The sequence below is a fragment of the Eptatretus burgeri genome, chromosome 9 (genome assembly GCF_056783735.1).
Source record: "Eptatretus burgeri isolate ZD-2024b chromosome 9, Ebu_testis_v1, whole genome shotgun sequence".
NCBI classification, from domain to species: domain Eukaryota; kingdom Metazoa; phylum Chordata; class Myxini; order Myxiniformes; family Myxinidae; genus Eptatretus; species Eptatretus burgeri.
Genome location: NC_140969.1, coordinates 14,210,001 through 14,234,635, shown reverse-complemented (window position 1 = coordinate 14,234,635; position 24,635 = coordinate 14,210,001). Strand labels below are relative to the sequence as shown.

Here is a 24,635-nt window from a genome sequence, read left to right as displayed (position 1 = left end):
AGTACGATCAGGCAACATGGGGATGAATATGTTCGTTCATTAATCATTTTAAGAATATCTCTGAATAATCACTGATCAGAAGGTTTGTTTGTTGATGGGCACCAGTGAAATACCGATCAATCCGCAAGACGTGATCCAAGACTTCATTGAAGAGCACCAGAGGCACATCCAACTCCTCCTCATAAAACACCTTCAGGCGTGCCTTCACATAGTCCCGCAGTTCCTCTTGCTCAACAGGCACATAGTCCTACGTAACAAAAGCTCAGTCATATGGTTGGGCAAGCAAATCCTGTGCTAACTATGCCGACATTGCTTACTGTCGTGCAATCCGCAATCAGTCCAATAAAAGTTGCATGAAAAATGAATAAAGCAAACCTTGGAAAGCCAGTTGCTGAAGAGAATAGGTCTGGCCAAGGCCTTCTTCTGGTCGATGTTGGGGAAGTGTTTAAGAGCAACAGTGTTGATGTGTTCCTCTGTCCAGTTCCGTTCTTCCTCGTCTACCAACCTAATACAGTCAGAGCAAACCAACAGCAGCTGCGGCCTCTCCTTTTTTATAGAGTAGTTTATTGTTTCTGCCTTTCGGACAACTAACAATGAACACAATTAGGCACACATTGAGAGCAGAGCTGATTATACTGTGGGTTGTAAAACAGCAGCATCCAAAAACAAGGACCTCTTTAATTATGTGCAAGAAAGAAAATAACAAAAATGAGCAAAAAAGCTGATCCAGAAGATTTGATTAATGTTTGCTGGGAGGCTAGTGAGAGAATAAAAATGCGGGAAAAATACATCCCAAATAAAACCAATGAGCTAATACGCGACTTTCTAAATGAGGTAATCCGCCCCAGATTGGTCAGTCTAAATGCGCAGAAACTGCTTTTAACAAAGTCCATCGGGGAAGCCAAAAGTATGTCATGCATGCCAGATAAGGATTGTAACACTGAATGGCTCATAGAGATTCTTAAAGAAGACAAAAATACTTGGAGACATACATGTGAGAAAGGGGTGTGCCTTTGCACAAGAAAAGATTTGGAGAACTTTCTGATCAACTCATCCTAAAAGTTGATATCTTGCAGCCCATATTGCAAAAACTTCTGAGTATATGGGCCTGTGCAAGGCCTGTGGACGGGGTGTTTTTTGTTTGGTTCCAGGGCCATAAGAGAAGTTATACTCGATTTTTTGCATCGATTGGTAAAAGGAGAAGCGTCCGTCCACGTGTGCGTGTATATGTATTATATCCACTGCCGCTGCTTGTTTGTGTTAACAGAAAATGGTACGAACCCGACACCTCTCATCCGCAGATATTTCTCGTATTTCCTATATTTCCATGAGTCCAATTTTCATTCAAGAACAGAACAATTATGGTTAATTATTTTGAAATTGCCACTCTTTCATCTAAATGCTGAAAATTATATCAACCCGATGAACCCTGAGTTCCTTGGACTTTTGGCTCCTGGGCTCCCGGGAGAAAAATGCGGCCACTCGCGTATATGGAGGTTTGAATAAAGGCTGGTAAACCAGTTACTTGGATATATGGAGGTTTGAATAGCGGCCGGTTAAACAGGCGCTTGGGTATATGGAGGTTTGAATTGCAGCTGGTAAAATGGCCGCTCGGGTTTAAAGGGTTAAAAGACTATTTTAATGATAGATTTGGCACTTGGAATAGCAGGTTAAATGTACCCAAAGAGCAGAGCCGAGTCCGTGTAAACACACACACAGCGCATGCGCAAAAGACCTCATGTAGCATTCAGAGATCATTTCGAAAGTCGCGTATTGACTGGTTCGTGGTTTTAAGGAGCAGAAAAGCCGACTTCAAAGAGATAAATATCTCAATGAATTGGATCAGAAAAAATGAAAACAAAACAAGTAGCGGTACATTCAAAGTACACCACCACCATGCCAAATAAATAAATGACAATCCTTCAGCACGCAACATCACCAGGGCTCCTTTGGCATCCTGCAATGCCACCTTGCAGTTCATGGAGTCGGAATTGGGAGGGAGCAATGTACAATAATTGATTGATTAATTAATTCCAACCATCCATTGGGACCATACTCTGTGCAGAGCATTGGTGCTGCCAAAGCAGTCTCTTGGGCTATTGGGCACAATCCTGGATGGGTCACCACTCCGACATGGGACACCAGTAAGCTGGTACTCATTTTTGCTGACCTCGGAAGGATCACAGGCTGAGTCAACCCCACCTGGTATTACTTCAACAGCCAAGCAGGATTTGAACTTAGGACCGTAGGATCCCAAGCCTACCACTCTATTAGCCATTAAGCCAAAACGAGGCATAATTAATTTCAAAATTAAAATAATTAAATAATAATCTTAAAATAATTAATTTCTTCATTAATTGGCCAATAGCATACCAAAACCACCACCGTTTCATCAGAATCTGTAACTTTTTGAAAATAAAGTAATTAATGGAAAAAAATAATTAATTGATTAATCAATAAATCAAAAAATACCCTTTACAGCCAAATCACTTGTTCACCGTCATGTCCAAATATCAGCTTCCTAGCTCAAAAGGTGCCTGAGATAGTGCCAGGATGAGAAATAAAATAAATAAAAAATAAACCAATGTCACCCGCAGGGTGACTCGTATCTTGCCAAATGGTGACCACGTGTGACTTCTTTAAGGTCACACTGAGGTGAACAGAGCTGCTATCCACCAGGAGCGACTCCTTGAGGAATATCAGCCTACGAGAGATTCCGATGAGAATCGTTCAACAGAGTAACCATGAAAAATATGCGTTTGCCTCATAACGTCACCAAATGACGTCATAATGTCTCAAGCTTGACATATCTAGAAAGCACTCAGAGGTGTTCAATTTGAGGTACTACACGATATGGTTCCTAAAACTTGAAAATTTGACCTTGGGGTCAAATATGTTTGACCTCAGGCGGTAACCATGAAGGTCAAGGCCAATCGCCACCCAAAACTAATCAGCTGAGCGTCAGACCATATACTACATTCCCATAAAGTTTGGAGATGATTCGATTAAAATTACTCAAAAAATAAGGGTTTCGTCGACTCCCCTGATTTGCGACAAAGTGACCTTGACCTTTGACCTTGACCTTCAAAATTTTGTGCACTGAAAGGGACCTCTATAGGACTCTGATATGCGAAGTTACAAAAATTTCCAATGATAACTGTGCTCTGCAGAATTTTTTATACGTGATTACAGACAAAAAAAAACAAAAAAAAACATACAAGCTGACTAACATATCTTGCAAAAACTTCGTTTTGGCAAGATAATAAGTAATTCATGAATTAATTGATGAATCAAAAAAATTTTTTTTTTTTCGCCAAAGCACATCTTCACTTTTGTTCCCAAATTTCAGCATCCTAGCTCAAAGGATGGCTGAGATATCACACAGACAAACAACCAAACAAGAAAATAAACAAACAGAGTGAAAACTCAGTACTCCCTTCCTTCGGCGCCTGGCAATGGTGTCACGCATCATCTGGATATGGAATTGGAAAGGAGCGGTGTACAACATTGAAATCGTGTGATAAACACATGTTGTCTAAGTACCTGTCCTGAAACAATCTCAATGCCTCATGAGCCCACATCCGGACGAGGCCCTCCACAGGTAAACTTTCCAAAGGTTTCAAAGCCTCAAGGATTCCTCGTACCCAGCGTGTCATCTCACGGGGAGAGTAGATGTAGTGGGGTTGCATGTCCTGTGTGAAATGCTCCTGTTTGTGATGGGAGAAAAGAAAAAGAAGATGTGAGAATTCAACCCAAATGAAACAGGAAACAAATGAATGGACATGAAAAAGACAAGAAGCGGAAGAAGGAATCGAACGAAGAAATGGTGTGTTTTTTAAAGAATATTTTTGACAAGTTCCTGAAAGCATTTTGTTGCTCCCAACCTGTGACATTGAGTAAAATTCCACCATCGCAGCTGTGAGTGGTTCTGCATAAGTACGCAAAGTGGGAACAAGCCGCAGTAGGGCACGGTTGAAGGTGCCATAGATCTGAGTGAGGGAGGCTGGGCCTGGATAGTCCACATAGACAACTGGGACATGTCGCATGAACCTGGATGAAAAAGAAGATCGAATAAATAGGCCCAGAAGAAGAAGTGTTGACTCAAGGATTGCAACCATTTTCATCTGATAGGTGTTGGGTAGTTGCAAGTGAGTCGAGCGTCACCTGTTTGACAGGGGTTTTCGTCCAGGATCTGTTGGAGGATTGCAGGCACCCACAAACTGAATCCTTTCCAGTTTTACCCACGCCTGGTCTGCTGTGCGGTAGAAGCCACCATGCTCAACCATCTAGTTTCAATCATGGAATGAGGTCAAAAGGAGATTTTGAGGTGCAAGAAGGGCAAACAGAGATGAAAGTTAAACACATACTGCTACTCACATGTCACAATGATTTTCTGGTGTATAAACCGTGGCCGTGTATTAACTCCACCCCTGTTTTTCACCCTCAAAAGAAATATATTGATCATTTTATTTTCTGATCTAGATGTAAACACGTTTGTACATTAACTTTGTATGGAACAAAGTGATGGAGGTATCAACATGCTTACTCCCATGTCCGCTTAATTTTGTCTGACTTTTTCTATCATTGTCAAAAAGGTGAAGACAGAGGAGAGGATACCAAGAAGTTTTTATTTTTCTTTCTTATTTTTTATCATTATAAAGAGGTTTTTTTTTTTTTGGTTTCCACAAAAAGGAAAAAAAAGGGATTCATACCGGTATCATATATATTTATTGTGGATTTGTGGCCCTGAAAAGAGCCGTTTGGGTTTGATGAAGCATTTCAGCAAAACCCGAGGAAATCCTCATCAATGCTTTTCTCGTCGAAGACGGCACGTAACTCCTCCGAATCAGGGTAGAGCAAGTCCCTGTCGCTGTCCATGTCACTGTCACCATTACTTGCAGCCTCCTCCTCTCAAATGATATAGTCCTCTCTGCTGTCCATGTTGTTGGAGATGCAGCATTTCAGAAATGCTCACTTGATGATGCCTGACGGTATCTCCTCAAAAACCTTGATGATCCAGCCGCAGATCATCGGAAGGCCGACCTTTCTCATCCTCCCGCTCTTGGTGTAGGTCTTCTTCCCTCTCATCATCCAGTCAGACCAGCAGCGACGTAGCCTGTCGTTGATCAGCTTGTTGATGGACACATCGAGGGGCTGCAGGAGTGATGTCATCCCGCCTGGGATGATGACGAGATCAGTGTTGGTCCGACGGAGCGGCGCTTTCGTGTCGTCAGTCTTGTGCCAACTGAACGCATCTTGGGCTAGCATGCTCCGTCACTGGGAGAGACTGCCATCCGGCCTACTACTTCAAAACGTGCACACACATTCCTGAACTAGTCCATCTATCCACCCCTTCTGCTGTGCACGAACAATGATGCTGGCTGGAAACTTGTCTTTGCATTGTCTTCCTCTTCAACATGACATATGTGGTGGGAAGCTTGCCACCATCTGCGGTGCAGGCGAGCATGACGGTGAATCAGTCCTCCTTGTGACCAGTCGTGTTGATCGTCACATTGCGCACAAGTATATTTGAGGTGTGTGCTCCGTTATTAGACTCCAGCTATTGTGAATAATTCTTCTTTTGTTGTGAGACCAGGTGTTCTTCTTCTTTTGTGTTTAATGGCGTTTTCAGAGCTGTGAGGGTCTATATATGCCACGCACCTAAACTCCGGGTGTCTCTGGGTATCTCCGGACATTTCAGAGCGTGGCTTTATTTAATTTCCGCACACGGTTAATAAAACGCTGTACAAACTCTTAACCTGAACCAATTATCGAAACTGAAATGGTGGAAATTAGCTCAACAGCAGTTCCGACTGATAAAAAAGTGGTCGTTTGGAGTATGGTTGAAATTCAGCATTGATCGTTTTTAAGACTGATTTTTTTTCTCTACCCCATGTATTAACTGCACCTTCAACTTTTACCTTTTTTCCAATAAAAAAGTGCAATTTATACACTGGAAGATATGGTAACATATTTATTCTAACACAAATCATGGTGAGGTTTTTGTCTCAAAAAATGGCAAAACATCTTACAATAGTGTCCTTGCCAAAATAGGGTTCAAATTATACAAACTAACAGAGCAACTGCCTGATGGGCGATCTTGTTCCAAGCATGCAACACGTTCTTCTGATGCATACTTTTATTTGGGCGGTGTATAAGCAACTGACAGCTCTGTATGTGCAAAAAACACCCCATGAAGTTATGTGCATGAAGTAAAAACATATCTACTGCTTATAATTCAAAACACCTCAATGCACTGGAAAACATGAGGACAGGAATACTGTACTGCAAATGGTGAAGACTGCCCCATCCAGAGGCGGTGCTACATGATACACATTTACATAGAGAATTTGCATCCGTCCCCTCCCCCTCCTGCCCAAGATGACCAGCAAAGATAAAACACCCCTATATACACGAATTGTAGTCATGCTGATCCTACGTAGCAAGTCTGGATATAATCAGCCCACAACTGAAGAAGGAGTCGCGTGCCAAACAAATAAACAAACACACAAACACTGACCCGTGAATTATAGTGAGGATAAGTGAAGAAAGGGGGAAGTGATTGTGAATTTAACATTCCATCTTTGTTTCATTTTAACATTGTTCTTAACAAACGGGGACAAGAACAACGCAGGCATGATAAGCCGAATGGACTTCTCATGCACCAAAGTTCCCTGTGTGACATTGTTAAGAACAGGACGAAATGGGGAGGGGAGGAAAGAGAGTTGGGGGTGAGGGTGCACAGAGTTGGGTTGGGGGAGCAGAGGCAGAGAAGGGTCAGAGTTGGGATCGAGGGGTTTAAAGCTTTTGAGGGGTGGAGGGTAGGGGGGAGTTGAGGATTTTGAGTTGGGAGTGGGTTTGAGGATTTGAAGAAAGGGGGAGGGGAGCACAGAGTTTGGCTGTGGTGGTATGTGGGGCAGAGAGAGGACAGAGTCTGGAGGGGAGGTTGAGGACTTGGGATTGTGTGTGTATGTGTGTGTGTGTGTGTGTGTGTGTGTGTGTGTGTGTGTGTGTGTGTGTGTGTGTGTGTGTGTGTGTGTGTGTGTGTGTGTGTGTGTGTGTGTGTGGGGGGGGGGCAACCTGAAGTCACATTTTATATTATGCAGAATTTTCATGGGTCCCAGATAGTTCCGTTGGGTCTTTTGGGTCTTCTCGGTATTTTGAGTTCTCTAGGTATTTTTGGGTTCTCTTGGTATTTTGTGTCCTCGTGGTCATTTGGATCCCCTGGATCTTTTGGGTTCTCGTGGTCTTTTGTGTCCTCGGTCAGTTGGGTATGTTAGGTCTTTGGGATCCTCAGGGTCTTTTCAGTACTCGGGGTCTTTAGGGTGCTTTGGTTTCTCGGGGTCTTTAGGACCTTTTGGGTCTTTGGGGTATTTTTAGTCTTTTTTGGATCTTCGGGTTTTTGGGGTCATTTGGTCTCTTCGGTCTTTGGGATATTTTGGTGGGTCTTTAAGGATGGTCTTTGGAGTCTTTATGGGTCTTTGAGGTATTTTGGGTCTCTGGGGTCTTTTGAGTCTTTGGGGTCTTTAAGGATGGTTTTTGGGGTGTTTGGGTCTTTTAGGTCTTTGAGGTATTTTGGGTCTTTAAGGAGGGTATTCAGGGCATTTTGGGTCTTTGGGGTCTTTCGGGTATTTTGGGTCTTCAGGGTATTATGGGTCTTTAAGGGTCTTCGGGGCCTTTTAGGTATTTTGGGTCTTCGTGGTCTTTTGGGTCTTTTTGGTATTTTGGGTTTGTGAGGTGCTTTGAGTCTTCTGGGTCTTTTTGGTATTTTGGGTCCTCAGGGTCCTTTGGGTTCTCAGGGTTGTTTTGGGTCTTTTGGGACCTTTGGGTATGTTAGGTATGTATTTCAGGTTACAATTGTGGGTGATGTCAGGTCAGCTGTCCACCCAATGGGTGAAGAGTGGACATACATACACACATACATACATTTGCTCCATTATATGTATATAGATAGATAGATAGATAGATAGATATAGTAAACCTGCCATCACTGGTCTGTTCTGTGGTAGACACGTGATAGCACTGGACCAATCATGTTTGGTGATGTACCTCGGGCTGCATAGCTAATACTCGGCAGCCTCGGCTTCACTTTTTAACTCCCCTAATTTTTACTCATTCACTCATGATAGCGAGTTAAAAAGTATAGCAATCCAGAGTTATGTGTACCAAGTACAATGTAGCTGAGTTTCGTGAACCATTGACGCTTTGTCTAGGAGGAGATAACAAACACTTAGCCCCATTATAGAATAGATGCAGCATGTTTAAGCAAATGGCTTGTGATCTCTGGTTAAAATTAAACATACTCTGTTGATGTGTCATTTGTCTAATAATGGTCCTTGTAATTCATGCAAAAATATACCATCTCCAAATACCATCTCTTCATTGGAATGGTGGTGGTGCATTGTGGTTGGGTTTGGTAACATTTTCTGATGAGTGAAGGGTTTATATGTTGATCTATTAAATACTAACAGATAAACCCGTTCCCCCGGGCTGTTGTTTGGGAATTTGTTCTCATTAGTGTGGAATATTTAGGGAGTTTGCTCAGCATGTCCTTTGACAGCATAATAGTCACTAACGCAAATATTTCCAAGATGTCTCGGTGAAGTAAATTGAGGAAAAGGTAATTATATGTTGGACATAATTGACGGTATAGTTCGTGGTTGTATTATTTTTTACTTCCGGTAATTATGTGAACCAGCGACTCTGAGCCGATACACCGCTTGTGTGCGCAACCCAGCCACATGCATGCACATAACTCGAAATTGTGTGAATATCGATATTTTTAGACCTCCGCATGTACTGCCTGGACCCATGAGCTCTTTTATACCTTCGCTTGCACTGCCCAGACCCACGAGCTCTTAAATATCTTATATCATTCAGTATTATACGTGCTGTGGTAATGACGTTTACCCCATTCAGACACAAACACACAAATTGCATTTATATCGGTACATCGATGCGAAAACATATTTACATATTTTATATTACTCTTTTTTTTGAATTTGCTTTTAAAAATCAAGGCCATCTTGTATTTGTGGCTATCATACATATTTCAATAATTATGGTATACCTCATTCAGTTATTGCAACAACCTAATATTAAGAATAATGGAATGTTGAACAACCTCAAATCCACCACACACCAAGATTCTCACCTGCCGAATAAAGGAGATGACGCGCTGTGTGCCGTACTTGTCCATATCTGGAAGGTTTATTTCATCACAGAAGAGCACAAGCCATTTGCCAAGCTGCACAGGTGCCAGAACCACACCAGCTGGTGTGCGCCGAAACTCACAGTAATGGTCAAATGTTTTCAGTAACAACTCTGGTGTGGTTGCACTCGAAAAATTGAGGCCCACCACCTGTAACAGAGGAACGTGGAGAGAAAATGTTGCTTTAAAAAAAAAGATTATGGTTATATTTATTTAATTATTGGCCTATGTGTGGTGCTGCTTTATAGAAAGCTCATCACAAGGTGCCCACAATGATGTGTTGATAGACGTCCTTTAAAATGTACGAGCACATTACCTGTAGAGTGATTGTGTTACCCCCCTCCCCCCCCTACAGTGACACACACACACACACACACACACACACACACACACACACACACACACACACACACGTTACGTTTTGGCTGAGTGAACCTCCACATGAAATTGACATGTAAAAAAAAAAAGAAGAGCACCACCACGTATTCCTTCTCCCTTGATATTCATCATGGAATGAGGAACATGTATTGATGTTCTTTGGCATGTCAAGTTGCATCCTTGTAAAGATCAGTTTGACATCGTTCAAGACTCATGTTGGCACAGCATATCGTTTTTGTAAATTTTTATTCAAAGTAAGTTGATGTTTAGTTTTCCGACGGTACCATTTTTACAGATAGAAATGGACAGAATAGTAGGTAATAATAGCAACGACCTATGTAACCTCTGTACTAAAAGCCGTACTTGAGAGAATGCCACATAGTTATTTGGGAGGTGTATAAGGCAACAGACTGCGGCCGCAATCGCTGAGGCCTATCTTCACAAGGCCCATGACGCCTATCGGCTCAAAATCCTTTAACATGTGCCTTTGGTCGTTTTACACTGAAGGAAAAACTTATAGCGAGGGAATGGCAATTGTGAATATGACAGCTCCGAAGATAAGTAAGCACCAACATGGCGGCCATAGTGTAGAAATTGTGGGTAGAGTCAGGCAAACTGTCCAACCAATGGGTGGAACTCGCATGCACGTACGGCTCGTTTTATAGAATAGATAGTGTTTTGTTCTATACGGTCCAATTCCAGCTAGGAAGGAATTCAAAGCCAGAAGCTAAATACAGTAGTCAAATTATTAAATCCCAAGTCTTTCCTTTGCAATAAAAGGCCTTTGTCTACAACAGTATAAAATGATTACATAACAACACCAAAGGCTGGTTCTCCTGTATCCCACCCGGTTCTCTCTCACACTACAAGGAAGAAACCCTTGATTATAATTGGCATCTTTCACTATGAGCTAGAAACAGGCCTTGTTGTACCAACTAAAAGCAAGTAACCTATTGGTCTTTACCCATCTCCTCGAAGGCATTGCCCACATAATGACCTTTCAATGGTCTGTCCTTATCTATCCCAACCAAACGAAACGCGTGCAACAGCTAATATTTTGGTCCAAAGTGAAATGCATCTTCATTATTTTGTCGTTTTCTCTACCTCTTTATTGCTCTGCTAAACCTAGCAAGTCTTTCTCTTCGAGAGGAAAACATTTATGGACAAAATGGCAGTAAACGTGACACCCCTCCTTCCCATCGTATCCTCCATTGCCATTCTTCCTTTTTTCGCCCAGCCTTCTTTCCCTTTACTCATCCTCCTATCTTTTCACTGTGTATCCTTCCTCCTCACTTTCTGTTCCCGATTCCCTCCTTTCTCCTCTTTGTACGTCATATACATATGGCCCCAAAGACTTTCAAATTGTTCATTTCACATCCTTTCATCTCTAATTCACCACACACTCACAATACAATCCTTTTCATTCTTTCTGTTCAGTAAATAAGTGAGAATTCAGGCCCATCGTGTTTTGCTTCTTTAATGGTCGTTTGGCAGTGCCCATAATTCAAAAAGCTTTTAAGTGTCTCCATGAGCCTCGAAGTGTCACATTAAAATGTCCCTTTTATTACCTCCGCCACTGAAGGTGGAAGGAGGTTATGTGTTCACCCCTCTCTGTCTATTTGTGTGCACGATATCTCAAAAAGAGGTGGACGGATTCGGACGAAGTTTGGTGGACACATTGGGTGTGTGCCGAGGAAGAATTGATTCTATTTTGGTGAAGATCCGGATCCAGATAAGATAATTTTTTAATTTTCAAAGTGATTCTTCACCATTGAGAGATAGGGCCAAAAACTATATATAGCACGATATTTCAAATATATGGCCCAATATGTTTCACTGGATCAGGCATTGTGTGGCGGAGGTATGCGCTCTCCCAAGTGCCATTCGAGTTCCAAAAGGATTTTATCTGGAGATGTCAGTGAGAATGGAAAAGTCGACACAAATTGTATGACACATCATTAAAGTTAAGTCTTCGCAAACAAGAGAAGCAATGTTGTATTTATTATGTTTTTTCAAGAAAAGGCAAATTAAAAAGAGCCAAAGAAAAACGATGACAAGGATATATAAATGATGATGAAGGAATTAAGATAATGCAACCTGGTAATAAAATGACCATTAAAAACTTTTAAGACATGCAAATTTGGAATGAAAGCATAATGCTGATAAAGAATACGTGTTAGAATACCAACTCTACCTCCATATCGGGCAAGGCCCGTAGTGCACTGAACAAGGTCATAGTCTTGCCAGAGCCAGGTGGACCACAGAGGACTAAAGGCTTGTGCTCAGCAAGCCATGTGTACAAAAGAGCTTCGTGCCGCACAGTGTCTAGTGTAGGCACCACCACATCGGGTGCAGCCACCTTGTGAGTCTCCACTTCAATCTGAGGGACCTTATTCTGCCAGGGTGCCCACTCCCCTGTGATGGAAACCTGTTCAGGGAAGAGCCATGGAGCAAACAGGGAGTGAGTGAAAACAGTACTTTCACTGTTATATTGTTAATTACATTGATGATGATCTGTCTCTGTGTTTGAGTAAGAGGAAGTGCATCCAGCAAGACAGCCGGCTTAATGGCTTTCAACGGGAATATTAAGCGGGCAAGACTACGACCTTGTCTGAATCAACATTGAGGAAGCATCTGTGTATAATACACAGGAATACATTTTTGGACAAACTTCAGAAGAAAAACTACAAATTCACCTTAGATAATACCCACTTACGATCCTAAATCAAAAAAAAAAGATTTTATAAAAAGCTCATATTTTGCTTTAACATCCTGCAGTTTTATGACAAAGGGTTAAAATCGTTCAAAACTCCAACTAGTAGCATTCTAACACCCCTGATGAACGTAACACGAAATCATGCTAAACTACTTTGTAAGAGCACATGACATGTGTGCAAGAACACTCATTTCATTCAGTGAAACAATGACTCATTGATGAGCAATGATTGGAATAAAATGATGAAGTGCCAGATGAAACAACACAAGAGACAAGTAGATTATGATTTCTAACTCTTCTGTCCTAAATCAATAAAAAATATATGATGTTAAAAGGGAGCAAATATGAGTAATAAAAAAAGATTTTTTTAAAATAAGAAAAAAAGTTGGAAAAAAGAGAACATGAAAGCAGAAAAAGGAGACCTGGAAAAGAAAAGGTTAATGAAGAAAGGTCCTGAACATGATGGAAAAAGAAGGAACTTTCAAAGACCAAGCATGACAGGTCACATAATGTACCCTTGTAACTTCAGAAGAATTTGACTTTGTGCTTAGATTGTAATCAATACACCAGAAGACGACGAATGGTTCCGTTTTTCATTCACATCTCCTGTTTCCGAAGTGACGTGAGAGGGTATTGTAACTTAAGTGTTTGTGTGTATGTGGGAATGTGTGTCTGAGTGCGTGTCCGAGTGTGTGCCTGAGAAGAACAACCTGCTGTAAATATAGCACCCTTGGGCAGCCAACTTTAATATTCTGCTGCAATTGGCCTTAAGCTAAATTTGATAATGTTGTCTAATGTAACCATAACATTTCAACATCTAATTTAACCAAATGTTAATTTTGCACCTTGAATATATTGATGATACCAAAGATATCCACAACTGTTCCTGAGTGTGTGTTTGCCCTCACTCCCCATGTTTCGAGGTATGCTGCAAGGCTTATGGACGGACTCCAGCAGTGTGCGAAACCAGCCTTACACACAGTTCGACAAAGTTGTCAAATTTCATCATAACTTTTTATTTCTAATTTAACCACAAGTTGATTCTATAACTTGAATGTGCATTATCATAAAGTTAGAGATGACGAAACCTGTGTTTTATAATTTGTTTATTCTAATTTATAATTCAGTCAAAGGCCATACATTTCTTATCTCGACTGATAATTTGTCTGTAAGTGATGGGTATCCTGCTATTTCGTCGATAAATTATTAAATAGTAATAGGTAGATAGATTAACCTTTACTATATACAAACCATTATAGACTTATTTTTCAAGATGGTGTTGTGGAAATGACTTCTCGGGGTTAATATTGCTTAATATAGTTTAGTTAGCGACTCAGTGAATGCCTTAGACTTGGAGTAAGCGTAAAGTAATTAATTGTGATATTAGATAGGCGTTGTTATATGCAAGATAGACTACATCCATACTTCCTAATGTGTGTGTCTAATAAGCACCATCCCTGTGAGCCTTTGTTTTATGCTCTAACCTTTGTAATCTGTCTTTTATGTTTTTTTAAAACTCTCAGTTGGCCTTGAAGCATCATTATAGGTGGGAAATGTCTCCGCACCTGTGCAACAAGATTCGGTGAGAGCTGTCCCGAGGTGACAAGTAAGAGGGACAGTCTTCCACCCATCAAATGGAACCCTCGGCCAATGGAGAGTGAGAGGCACGTCATGAGGGACGTACGGGACAGTGGCTAGAAAGGTGGGTGCACCATGCATAAGCAAAGGAGAAGCCCAGATTCCACTTGAGAAAGTTGTTGAATTCACTCGTGCTGCATTGCCAGAGCCATGCCCCACCCAGCTGAAGCCACACCCTCTCTTCTCGGACCCGGAGCACACAGGATGCAGTGACCCATTCCCTGCTAGAGCAACCGGGACTTGACTTCCATCATTCTGCGGTGTCTTGCCGGACATCGCACAGTATTTATCTTGCGATTCCCTCTGCGCGCCTATCGTAGTGTGCATGATTGGGCCTGATTAGGCTAGGTTATTTAAGGATCTCTGTTTGATGTTGGTTCGTGGGTACATTTTCAGTAATGGCTAAGGGGTTTCTTTATTGATCCATTGTATTGCTTCTTGTATTTTCCATCCCAAGTGCACCATTGATTTCCAAGTAAACATAACTGGTCTCTGGGTGAAGTCAAATCGTTGTGATCATTCTTGCAATTGGAGAAAGTCTGTTAAGGATTAATTAGCAACGGCAGTTAGTGCCATGTACCCAGACCATGCCACGCGCCTCATTGGCTCGCTCAGCTGTTAATTAGGGAAGAGGCATGTGGCACCAATTGATGCAATGCATCGGCTGATTTAATGGTCCCATTGGCACGGTAACAGAGTGGAAAGACCTATAATCTGAATGTGTGTCCCCCACACCCCCAGGAATACCTCTGGCTACAGAGTCGCCTCCACCCCCACCTCATGTTTATGTGTACTGTACCGTCCACCAAACAGTGATGCTCCATTTACACCTCACTATCCGAAAACATGGACCAACTTCTATCTCATCATCCAAACTCTCTGTTCCTCATATGTGGTGATTTCAATTGTCATCATGCCAGTTGGCTAGGTGTGGGTACCTCTCCCACCTATCATGGCACTTCAGCAAAAGCTTTCTGCGACTTATTGGGACTGACTCAATCGGTCAACTTCCCGACCTGGATCTCAAACAATGGTACTCTGTATCTCTTCTGGATCAGATTTTGACAAATTTCCCTGAAAATATATGCTGCTCTTTCTCTGCTCCAATCAGTTCTTCTGACCACATGCTTGGCAAAGTGGACATCTCACTGGCTGTTATCAGAGAACCACCTCAGCAGCGTCAAATCTGGCACTTCACTCAAGCCGAATGGCAGGGTCTCCAAGCATCCATCAAACTTCTAGACTGGTCTCCGATTGCTACTTTCTCCAACATCAACTCATCCTGGGAATTCTTTCAAAGAAACTTGCTCTCCCTCATGCACAGATTTTCCCCTCTTGTCTTCAGTTGTCCTATCCTTCCTCCCACCCATGGTTCAATGAAGTTTGTAGTGAGGCAGTTGTCCTGAAACAACTTGCCTTTGCCTCATGGAAAGCAAACCCAACTGAGGGTAATCTCAGTTCCTTCCATAAACTCGGAACAAGTGTGTATCTACCCTCAGGAGAGCCAGAAAACATCATCTTTCTTAGCTCAAGTCTGAACACTCAAACCTCTCTCCCTCCTCCAAATCCTGGTGGCATCTAATCAAATCTGTCTCTGGTGAATGTTCCCCCTCCATCCCCTCCCTTACCTCAAATTGCCGCACTGTTGATACCGCATGTGAAAAGGCTGAATGCCTAAACTTGGTGTTTGCATCAAAATATTGCGTCCAAAACCCATCACTTTCTCTATCCACCTTACCCAGTCACACCCAGCTGTCCCTGGACTCTGTGTACTTTACTCCTGACAAGGTGGAGAGCTTGCTGTCAAACCTCAACTCAGATTCTGCAACCGGTCCAGATGGCATCAGCCCACATGTCCAAAAAAACCTGCTCCTCTGCTCTTGCTCACCCTCTTTCTGTACGATTCACCCTCTCATTTGCTCAAGGTCATCTGCCATCTGCTTGGAAATCAGCAAACATTACTGCACTGCATAAAAAGGTACAAAAACAGATCCCTGCAATTACAGATCAATCGGCCTTCTCCAAATCATCAGCAAGGTTATGGAATCCATCATCGCTTCAGACATGAAATCCTTCCTCTTCTCCAATGGCTTGATTTCCGATCTTCAATTTGGCTTCAAACCAGGTCAATCTACCCTGGTTATGCTGATTCTGCTCTCCCAACAATGGATGGAGGTCGTCAATGCCAGACATGAAATCAGAGCCATAACCCTAGACATATCGCATGCTTTTGACATGGTCTGGCACCCTGCCCTGCTCACCAAACTCCCTTCCTATGGCATTCAAGGCCATCTCCACTCATGACTCGCAGACTTCCTCTCCTGTCGCAGTCAATGTGTGGCCCTAAATAGAGTTCTTTCATCTCCTCTTCCAGTCCACGCTGGAGTTCCTCAAGGCAGCGTTCTGGGCCTGTTGTTTTTCTACTTTTCATCAACGATCTCTCCAACTCTCTGGAAAATCCTCTATTTTTTGCTGATGACTCCACCCTCTGCCGTACAATCTGTCATCCCTCAGACTGCCAAGCAGCAGATTCTTCGCTCACTGCAGATCTTGGTAAAATCACAAACTGGTCCAACACATGGAACATATCTTTCAATCCAGACAAATATCACACTCTCACTATGTCTCTCCGAAAGGACCATTTGGAAACCCCGCCATCCACTTTCTCAACAATCCTCTGGAAGAAGTCCTTTCTTTCAAGCTTCTGGGTCTCACCATGTCATGATCTTTCCTGGGAAAGCCACATTTCCAGCCTGGCCTCCAAAGCCAGTCGCCGACTGGGAATCCTCCATCGTGCAAAGTCCTTCCTATGCCCACCTGAGCTCCTGACCACATACAAAGCTTCCGTCTGCAACCTGATGGAGTACTGCTCTCCCCTCTGTGCTGGTGCTCCTGCCTCCCACCTTTCTCGGCTTCACGCTGTGGAAACCAAGGCATTTCGGATTATTGGCATCTCCAGCGATGAGGCTGAGTCTTTGGGTCTCGGTCTCGGTCTCGGTCTCGGTCTCGGTCTCGGTCTCGGTCTCGGTCTCGGTCTCGGTCTCGGTCTCGGTCTCGGTCTCTCTCTCTCTCTCTCTCTCTCTCTCTCTCTCTCTCTCTCTCTCTCTCTCTCTCTCTGCCCCTCTCTCTCCCTCTCTCTCTCTCTCTCTCTCTCTCCGCAGGCAGGTCGGTGGTCTTTCCGTTTTCTACAGTCTCCTCTCCGGTCTCGCCCCCCACCCCCCTGCTGTGTCTGCAATTTGTCCCCACCATATTTCCATAGGGTGCTTAAGGTCCGCAAACAACCCCCTTCTGGCAAAACTACCAAAATCACGAATCACTGCTCACCTTCACTCTTTCATTCCTCTTCTTCCCCACCTTTGGAATAAACTCCTTCACTCTGTTCAATCGCATTCTTCCCTCCAGGCCTTCAAAATAGCTGTTCACCACCACCTCTTATCGTTCCCCATCCAAATCCTCGATCTTTTCTACCTCCGATAATCCATCCAAGCCCACCCCCTTCAAATTCCCTGCTTTCCTTCCTGAAAGTCCCTGTAATGTCCATCTTGCTTTCCCCACATTCCCCACCCCATCCCTTTCCCTTCCACAGATCTCCTAATGTGTCTGTTCCCCACTGTTTTGTCCTTCCCACTCCCACCCCTCTTGTCTCATGCCCCCCTTGTTGTGCGTTGTGTGTTAGCTCTCATACGAGCCTCGACAAGGTATACAAAAAAAATCCAGTCCAGGAAGGTTGAACAAGTTGGCCGTTACGATTGCTGTTGACACGGCCTGCTGGGATTGGTGCCAGGCAACTGAGACAATCCGTGGCTTCAACAATATGTATTGATGTGAATTTACTGGGTGACTTAATAATTTCACATGTTTCAAAAAGGAACATCAAAAGCTGCTGTCATGGTGCATTGTGTAAGTGGGTGATTCTGCAATGATTCTCAGATCTACTGTTATCTACATACCCCGATAAAATGCGGCATTGTTTAAATCCTGTCTTGTTATCTTATTGCTTACTTGAAAACAAAGCAAAATGAAAAATAACTTGTGGAAAATGGAAATGGTCCATTGCAAAATTGTAGGTGCAAAGTGTATGTGATGTCATGATGTACCTCATTGTCGATGATGGGAGAGTTGGGCACAGTAGGTAACGGGATGGTGGTGATCCGCCTGATGTAATCACAAAACTCTGAGCGCACCTTCAGACGGCCATCTCCGGAGAATGACCACAACATGGCATAAACCAAGTAGCGCTAAGAACGGAGAAGAACAGGAAATTAAAGGGATTCACGGCCCCAATTATTTTCACATTCTGGTGGGGTCTGCTGGAAAAAAAATTTGGCCCAAATCTTTCACAAACTGCTTGGCCAAGTCCGACATTTGACTGAAAGCGATTTGTGCAGTATTTTGGAATTTGTTCAGGGTGGCAATAACTTGCCTACTCTACAAGAAAGATTTTGAAACAGATGCGAAGCAACTTAATGTCCATTCGAGGGACAGCACACTTTGTGATGAAATGTCCTGCCTGCGAAGGACCAATCTGACAGTTTATAGTCAGGTTGAGAACCAAACCCAGATTAGGAAGGTCAAAGACAAGTATGCAACTTCTGCACCATCTTGTCTGACAGAAGTTAGGACATTTGCCTCTAAAATAATTACAAGTGATGGTGTCATGTCATCAAAAATTAAAATAGGTATGAATGGGCTGGGAGTGTCATGGTGTAACAAAAATGAAATGCAGCAAGAGCAATCTTTGAGGAGGTTTACGACTGAAATGCACAGTTTATTTTCTTAATGACAATGAAGGAACTGCCTGATGCCATCTTTGGCACCAGTTTTTCCACATTATAAATGATATGAGCAATTGAATGACAAGAAAGGAAATTTGTTTAAGTCAGAAATGTCACGTACTATATATTCATTCAAAATCGTGTTTTAACATTTCCTGGTATAACTTGTCCATTAAACCGTTCATGTACAATGTACATACTGTACACTGGGGAGATGTTTCTTAACATCTGTGTCATGTCGTTACTTTATTTAGGGGACTATGTCCAGCATTCCCACTGCCATCTCAACATCGCAAATGTGACGACAGTAAATTTTGAATGTAATTTATACCCCTCTGTGTATCCTTGTTTTAGCTTCACAGATAGATTCCTTGGTGTATTTTAATTTATAAACCCTAATCGATGGTGTTGGTATCCCCAAAATTCCCTTTTTGATGAAATTAAGAAGATGAATCAACAACCGATGAAAGCCAATCTGTAGCTGGAATGTTTCAGCAACCTTTGTCATCTGATCCTTGAGAGGGAAAATAATTCTATGTTATCCCTTTTCCTACTTATTTTTTGACATAACCTCCAATAACACACTTTCTCAAAATGTTTTTTGGTTTTTTTTTTGGAACTACAATACCTTTTTTTTTATTTTTTATTTTTTGGAACTACAATTTTTTGTTCATGTCAGGTCAGGTTCGATCTGTGACCTGCTACAGGTACCATGTAAACCTGTACTAACCTGTTCCATGGTCGGGTTGTCGGCGACTAAACCGTCTCCCCCACCAGGTTTTCTGGTGAGGAGGGTGTTTGGATATGGACACCCAGCAGGATTAAAAACAAAACCTGTCAAAGGGCGGAGGAGCTCCTTGTGAGCCAACGGCCATCCGTATCTAGTGCCCAACTGTGTCTGCGGACGTCCTCCTGCAGTTGAGTCACTTCTTATTAGGAGGTTGGTGGCAGGATTTGCACTCCGGCCACCGTAAAACCCTTCATTCCGCAAAACGCAAAAACGCAAAAAAATCTGAAAACCCACTCCGTGGGAGTACCTCCTGTGCAGCTTCCCTTCGCAGGGCAGCTCACCGAATGACGGGATTGGGGCAAAGCCTTCGGGACCCCCAATCTTTGATAGGAGGGAAACCACGGGGTAACATCCCTGGGTCAGATTGCGGGAGAGTGTGTCGGAGTGGTGCTGAGGTGTCGTCCACCAGACGGCGGTATCCTTGGGTTAACCTGAGGCGGTCCCTTCGGGTGGGTGCCTGGAATGTCCTATCCCTAAGAGAGGATGATCACCTGTCTCTGTTATCATCTGAGCTCAAGCGTTTGGACATCAGGATTGCAGCTCTCTCTGAGGTTCGGAGACCGGATTGCGGCGAGATAATGGTGGGTGGTTACACCTACTATTGGTCTGGTCGCTCTGATGGTTACCATACCCAAGGAGTTGCTGTAGCTGTGTCCAATAAGCTGACCCCAATGATAATTGAGGTAACACCGGTCAACGAGCGTATTATGAGATTAAGGATTCGTCACTCCTTAGGTGTCATTTCCCTGGTCTCTGTTTATGCTCCGACTGAGGCGAGTGATCTCACTGTGAAGGATGCATTCTACGCCACACTCGAGTCTGTGGTTGATCAGTGCCCCAGACGAGATACACTTCTAGTCTTGGGGGATTCCAATGCATCGACTGGAACTGATAGGGACGGTTATGAGGTGTGTGTTGGTCCCCATGGGTCAGGAACTATGAACCAGAATGGCACTAAGTTCCTTGACTTTGCAAGAAGTCATGGACTTAGGGTGGCTGGTTCATGGTTTCAGCGCCCACAAGCTCATCGCTGGACTTGGTATTCCAACGCTGGCGGTGTGGCAAAGGAGATTGACCATGTCCTCATTGACGGTCGTTGGAGGATGATCCAGAACTGCAGGGTCTACCGGAGTGCTCAGTTCCTCAATACTGACCACAGGCTTGTTATAGCAACTCTAAAGCTGCACCTTAAATCCTGGAGAATGGTACCATCCCAGCCGAGGCTGGATGTTGCCAAGCTCAGGGATGAGAGAGTAGCTGAGGAGTTTGCGAACATGCGGAGTGGACACTTGGGGGGTCTGGGTACTTTGGGGGGTCCTGAAGAGTTGTGGAGCGCCTTCAAGACCACCCTCCTTGATGTTGCCGCTGGATGCCTTGGAGCTCACTGCAGGGCAAAGAAGAATTTTGTCTCTCAAGGGACACTGGATACCATTGACCAGAGTCGCAGGGCCAGGCTGAATGGCAGAGCTGAGCTGTTCAGGGAGCTGAGGCGTAAAACTGTACGTGCACTGAGGGTGGACAATGAGGCCTATGTGCGAGGAATCTGTGAGGGGGTAGAGCATCACCTGTGGACAGGTGATTCTCGTCCCGCTTACAGGGGAATTCGCGCATTACGTTCATCCAAGCCCATCCCTCGGAGCACTACAGTTCGAGCAGAGAGTGGTAGGCTCTTGACAGAGGAGTCTGAAGTGAAGGCCCGCTGGGCCGGTTACTTTGAGCGGTTGTACCAGGCTGATCCCCCAACTGTCGAGTTGGACGTCAAGGGTGTTACAATCCCTGTTGCTGACCCTCGAATCAACTGTGGTCCACCTACGTTTGTGGAAACACGGGCTGCGGTGAACCAGTTGAAACGGGGCAAAGCTCCAGGGATCTGTGGCATCCATGCCGAACTTCTCAAGGCTGGTGGAAATGCTGCACTCGTCTCGTTGCATGCAGTTTTGTGCTCTGCCTGGAACACAGGCATCATCCCAACTGACTGGAAGAGGGGCCTTGTTGTCCCTCTCTGGAAAGGGAAGGGTGATCGCCAAGACTGCAACAACTACCGAGGGGTGACGCTGCTCTCAGTGCCGGGCAAGGTCTTTGCTCGGATAATTCTCGATAGGGTTCGCCACCATCTGCTTGAGCACCAGCATCCAGAGCAGTCAGGCTTTACACCAAAGAGGTCAACGATTGACCGTATCCTTGCACTTCGTGTCCTCACCGAACGCAGACGAGAGTTTCGGCAGGGGCTGCTTGCAGCCTATGTTGATCTCTGTAAAGCGTTCGATTCAGTGAATCGGGATGTCCTCTGGAGGATTCTTGGTCTTCGTGGGGTGCCACCAAAACTGATCGATCTGATGTCTGAACTCTACTCTGGTACTGAGAGTGCTGTGAAGTGTGGTGGTACCATCTCTGACTTATTTCCAGTTGTTACTGGAGTTCGTCAGGGATGTGTACTTGCCCCCACACTTTTCAGCACTTGTATGGACTGGATTCTAGGGAGGATGTCGGAGAGATCAAGTTGCGGTGCGTCATTTGGGAATGTCAAGATCTCGGACCTTGACTTTGCAGATGATGCAGTCATCTTTGCGGAGACTTTAGACATCCTCTTGGGGGCCCTCGAGGTGCTGAATGAGGAGTCGGAGCCGTTGGGATTACGGGTTTCTTGGGTCAAAACTAAGATCCAGGCTTTCGTTGACATCTTGGATGCTGCTGTCCTGTCTGTGTCTGTTTGTGGTGAGGATGTTGAGGTCGTGGAGAGATTCACTTACCTTGGCAGTGATATTCATGTCTCTGCTGGCTGCGAGTCAGAGGTCAATAGACGTCTGGGTCGGGCCTGGGGAGTCATGGATTCACTGGATCATGGGGTGTGGTGCTGCCGCTACCTGTGCGGGAGGACGAAAGTCCGAGTCTTCAGGTCCTTGGTGCTTCCAGTCTTGCTCTATGGGTGCGAGACTTGGACTCTGACCAAGGATCTGAGACGGAGACTTAATTCCTTTGGTACCAGGTCTCTTCGGAGAATCCTTGGCTATCACTGGTCGGATTTTGTGTCCAACGAGCGGTTGCTGAGAGAGACTCGGATGAGATTTGTTACCTGCATAGTCCGTGAGCGTCAGTTGCAGCTGTATGGACATGTGGCTCGTTTTCCTGACTCTGATCCTGCTCACCAGATTCTCTCAGCGAGGGAGTCTCATGAGTGGAGGAGGCCAGTGGGTCGACCACGTGCCTCATGGTTGCAACAGGTTGACCATCATCTCAAGGAGATGGGGATGGGCCTGGCATCTGCCTGGGGGATGGCCAGACGGAGGCCCCTGGAGTACCGGCGGAAAGTGGACGCAGCGACGTGCTGTTCTGGCACATGCTCCCATACCTGACCTGACCTACAATACCAAACAATGCTCATTGCCCAATGACTGATAAAGTATTTACTTCCCCCCAACCCCCAAATTTTCCTTTAAAATTGTACCTTCTCAAATATTAGGTGCGCCAAAAAAACACCAAACCCTCCGTTTTATTCACCATTAATTTATTTTTCATGTTTTTTTTTTTTCTTATTTCAGATAATGATAGCTGAGGTCCTGTAGGAAACAATGCCATGGACAAATGAAGAAAAGGCCCTTTCTGTCTAATCCTACATTGAAACGCAAAACTTTGTCCAAACTCAAAGAAAGTTCATGAGAAAGTTTAACTGCAGAGATGCCCCATGCAAAGAGGGACTATTCTAATGAAGGAAGAAACTTCCAGAGCAAGGAACTATGCACAAATTAAACTCAAAATCAACAGACATACCAACTCATTCTGGATGCCCTTCACAAAGAACTCCTGAGGTCATTGGGAGGGTCCAACAGTCGGTCAGAAACAGTTAAAAACAAAATGTCACTTCCGCCGCAGTCAAGAACTTGGACTGAGTATCAAATATCAGGAGGATTCTCCATGATGGCATGAAACTTTATCTATACAGAATAGAAATCAGACACAAACTCACTGACCCAGACAAAAACAAGCGTCTTGAAATGGCTCGGTGGTTTGTGGATAAAACTGAGAAGCCTGGTTTGCTCAACGGCATTTGGTTCTCCAACAAGACTCACTTTTTGCCAAATGGCAAAATCAACTCAAGGAACAATGTCACAGTACCACCCAATGTGTGTTAGCACCCGATGTCTAGTAGGACACAGTACCACCCGATGAGGTTCGCCAGAGACCCTTACATTCAGTCAAGTGCACGGCCTTGTGTGCAATGAGCAATCATGGCATCATTGGACCATTCTAGTTCAAAGATGAAGATGGTAATACCATGACCATCAACTCTGAGTGCTACATTAAAGTGCTGAATGAGTTAAGGGCTGCTGTTGGTTACAGGAGAAGATTTCAAAGAGAATAAGAATGGTTTCAGCAGGATGGGTCAACCCCTTACACCACAAATGAGTTCAGTGAGTGGGTGAGAAGCCACATAGGTGAAAGAGTGATTTGATGACACTTCACTGTCGAGTGGTCTTCACATTCCCCTCATCTCAACCCCCCAGATTTTTTATCTTTGGGGATATCTCAAAAACAATGTGTACAAGAATAACCCTAGAAGCATATTTGAGCTGAAACGAGCAATCACAGAGAAAGTTCAGTCCATCCCACTTGTCGAAAGTCAACACGTAATCACCAACTTTGCCCGCTGTGTTCAAATCTGCATTCAGTGCAGAGGTGAACATTTGGAGCATGTGATCGACTGAGTGCCAAACTACTGATATTTGGTACACCTGTGTCACACAAAATATAACACACATTCCTGAAGTTTTATGTAATTCAGAATAAAAATGAATGTACTGTAGTTTTTTTTGTGTCCTATTTTTGCCACAATATATTATTTGCCCTGTACAATATATTATTTTATTTCTTTATTCTGTGCCATTTGCACTTGGATTACACATACAAAACACTCCACTGGGCTGTGCTGACAAGCGTAATACCTGAATATATCGCTCTAACATCTCCGTCTGCATTGGAAAATCGGGATGGTTGGTATTGTACTGGGCCACATTTCGGCAGGCTTGGTGCAACATTGAAAACAAAGAGCCCAGGCAACGTAGCCGAGTAAACTCAATGATGTGCTCAAGCTTGGAGGCAAACTCCAGTGCTTTGGCCACCACAGCATCC

At 43.9% G+C, this 24,635-nt stretch overlaps 1 protein-coding gene across 2 annotated transcripts in view; it reads right to left on the bottom strand.

Annotated features, from left to right (window-relative positions):
- Positions 1 to 24,635, bottom strand: part of LOC147019568 (cytoplasmic dynein 1 heavy chain 1-like) — a 328,064-nt gene that overhangs the window by 146,696 nt on the left and 156,733 nt on the right. For both annotated transcript variants that reach the window (XM_085894142.1, XM_085894141.1), the window contains exons 40-48: positions 24,449 to 24,635; positions 18,041 to 18,181; positions 11,784 to 12,017; positions 9,155 to 9,361; positions 4,165 to 4,286; positions 3,885 to 4,050; positions 3,544 to 3,707; positions 376 to 505; positions 114 to 247 (exon numbers count right to left, since the gene is read on the bottom strand). The exon at positions 24,449 to 24,635 is cut by the window's right edge and continues 44 nt beyond it. In XM_085894142.1, the coding sequence (XP_085750268.1) occupies positions 114 to 247; positions 376 to 505; positions 3,544 to 3,707; positions 3,885 to 4,050; positions 4,165 to 4,286; positions 9,155 to 9,361; positions 11,784 to 12,017; positions 18,041 to 18,181; positions 24,449 to 24,635 (1,485 nt within the window). The remainder of the gene's footprint in view (positions 1 to 113; positions 248 to 375; positions 506 to 3,543; positions 3,708 to 3,884; positions 4,051 to 4,164; positions 4,287 to 9,154; positions 9,362 to 11,783; positions 12,018 to 18,040; positions 18,182 to 24,448) is intronic.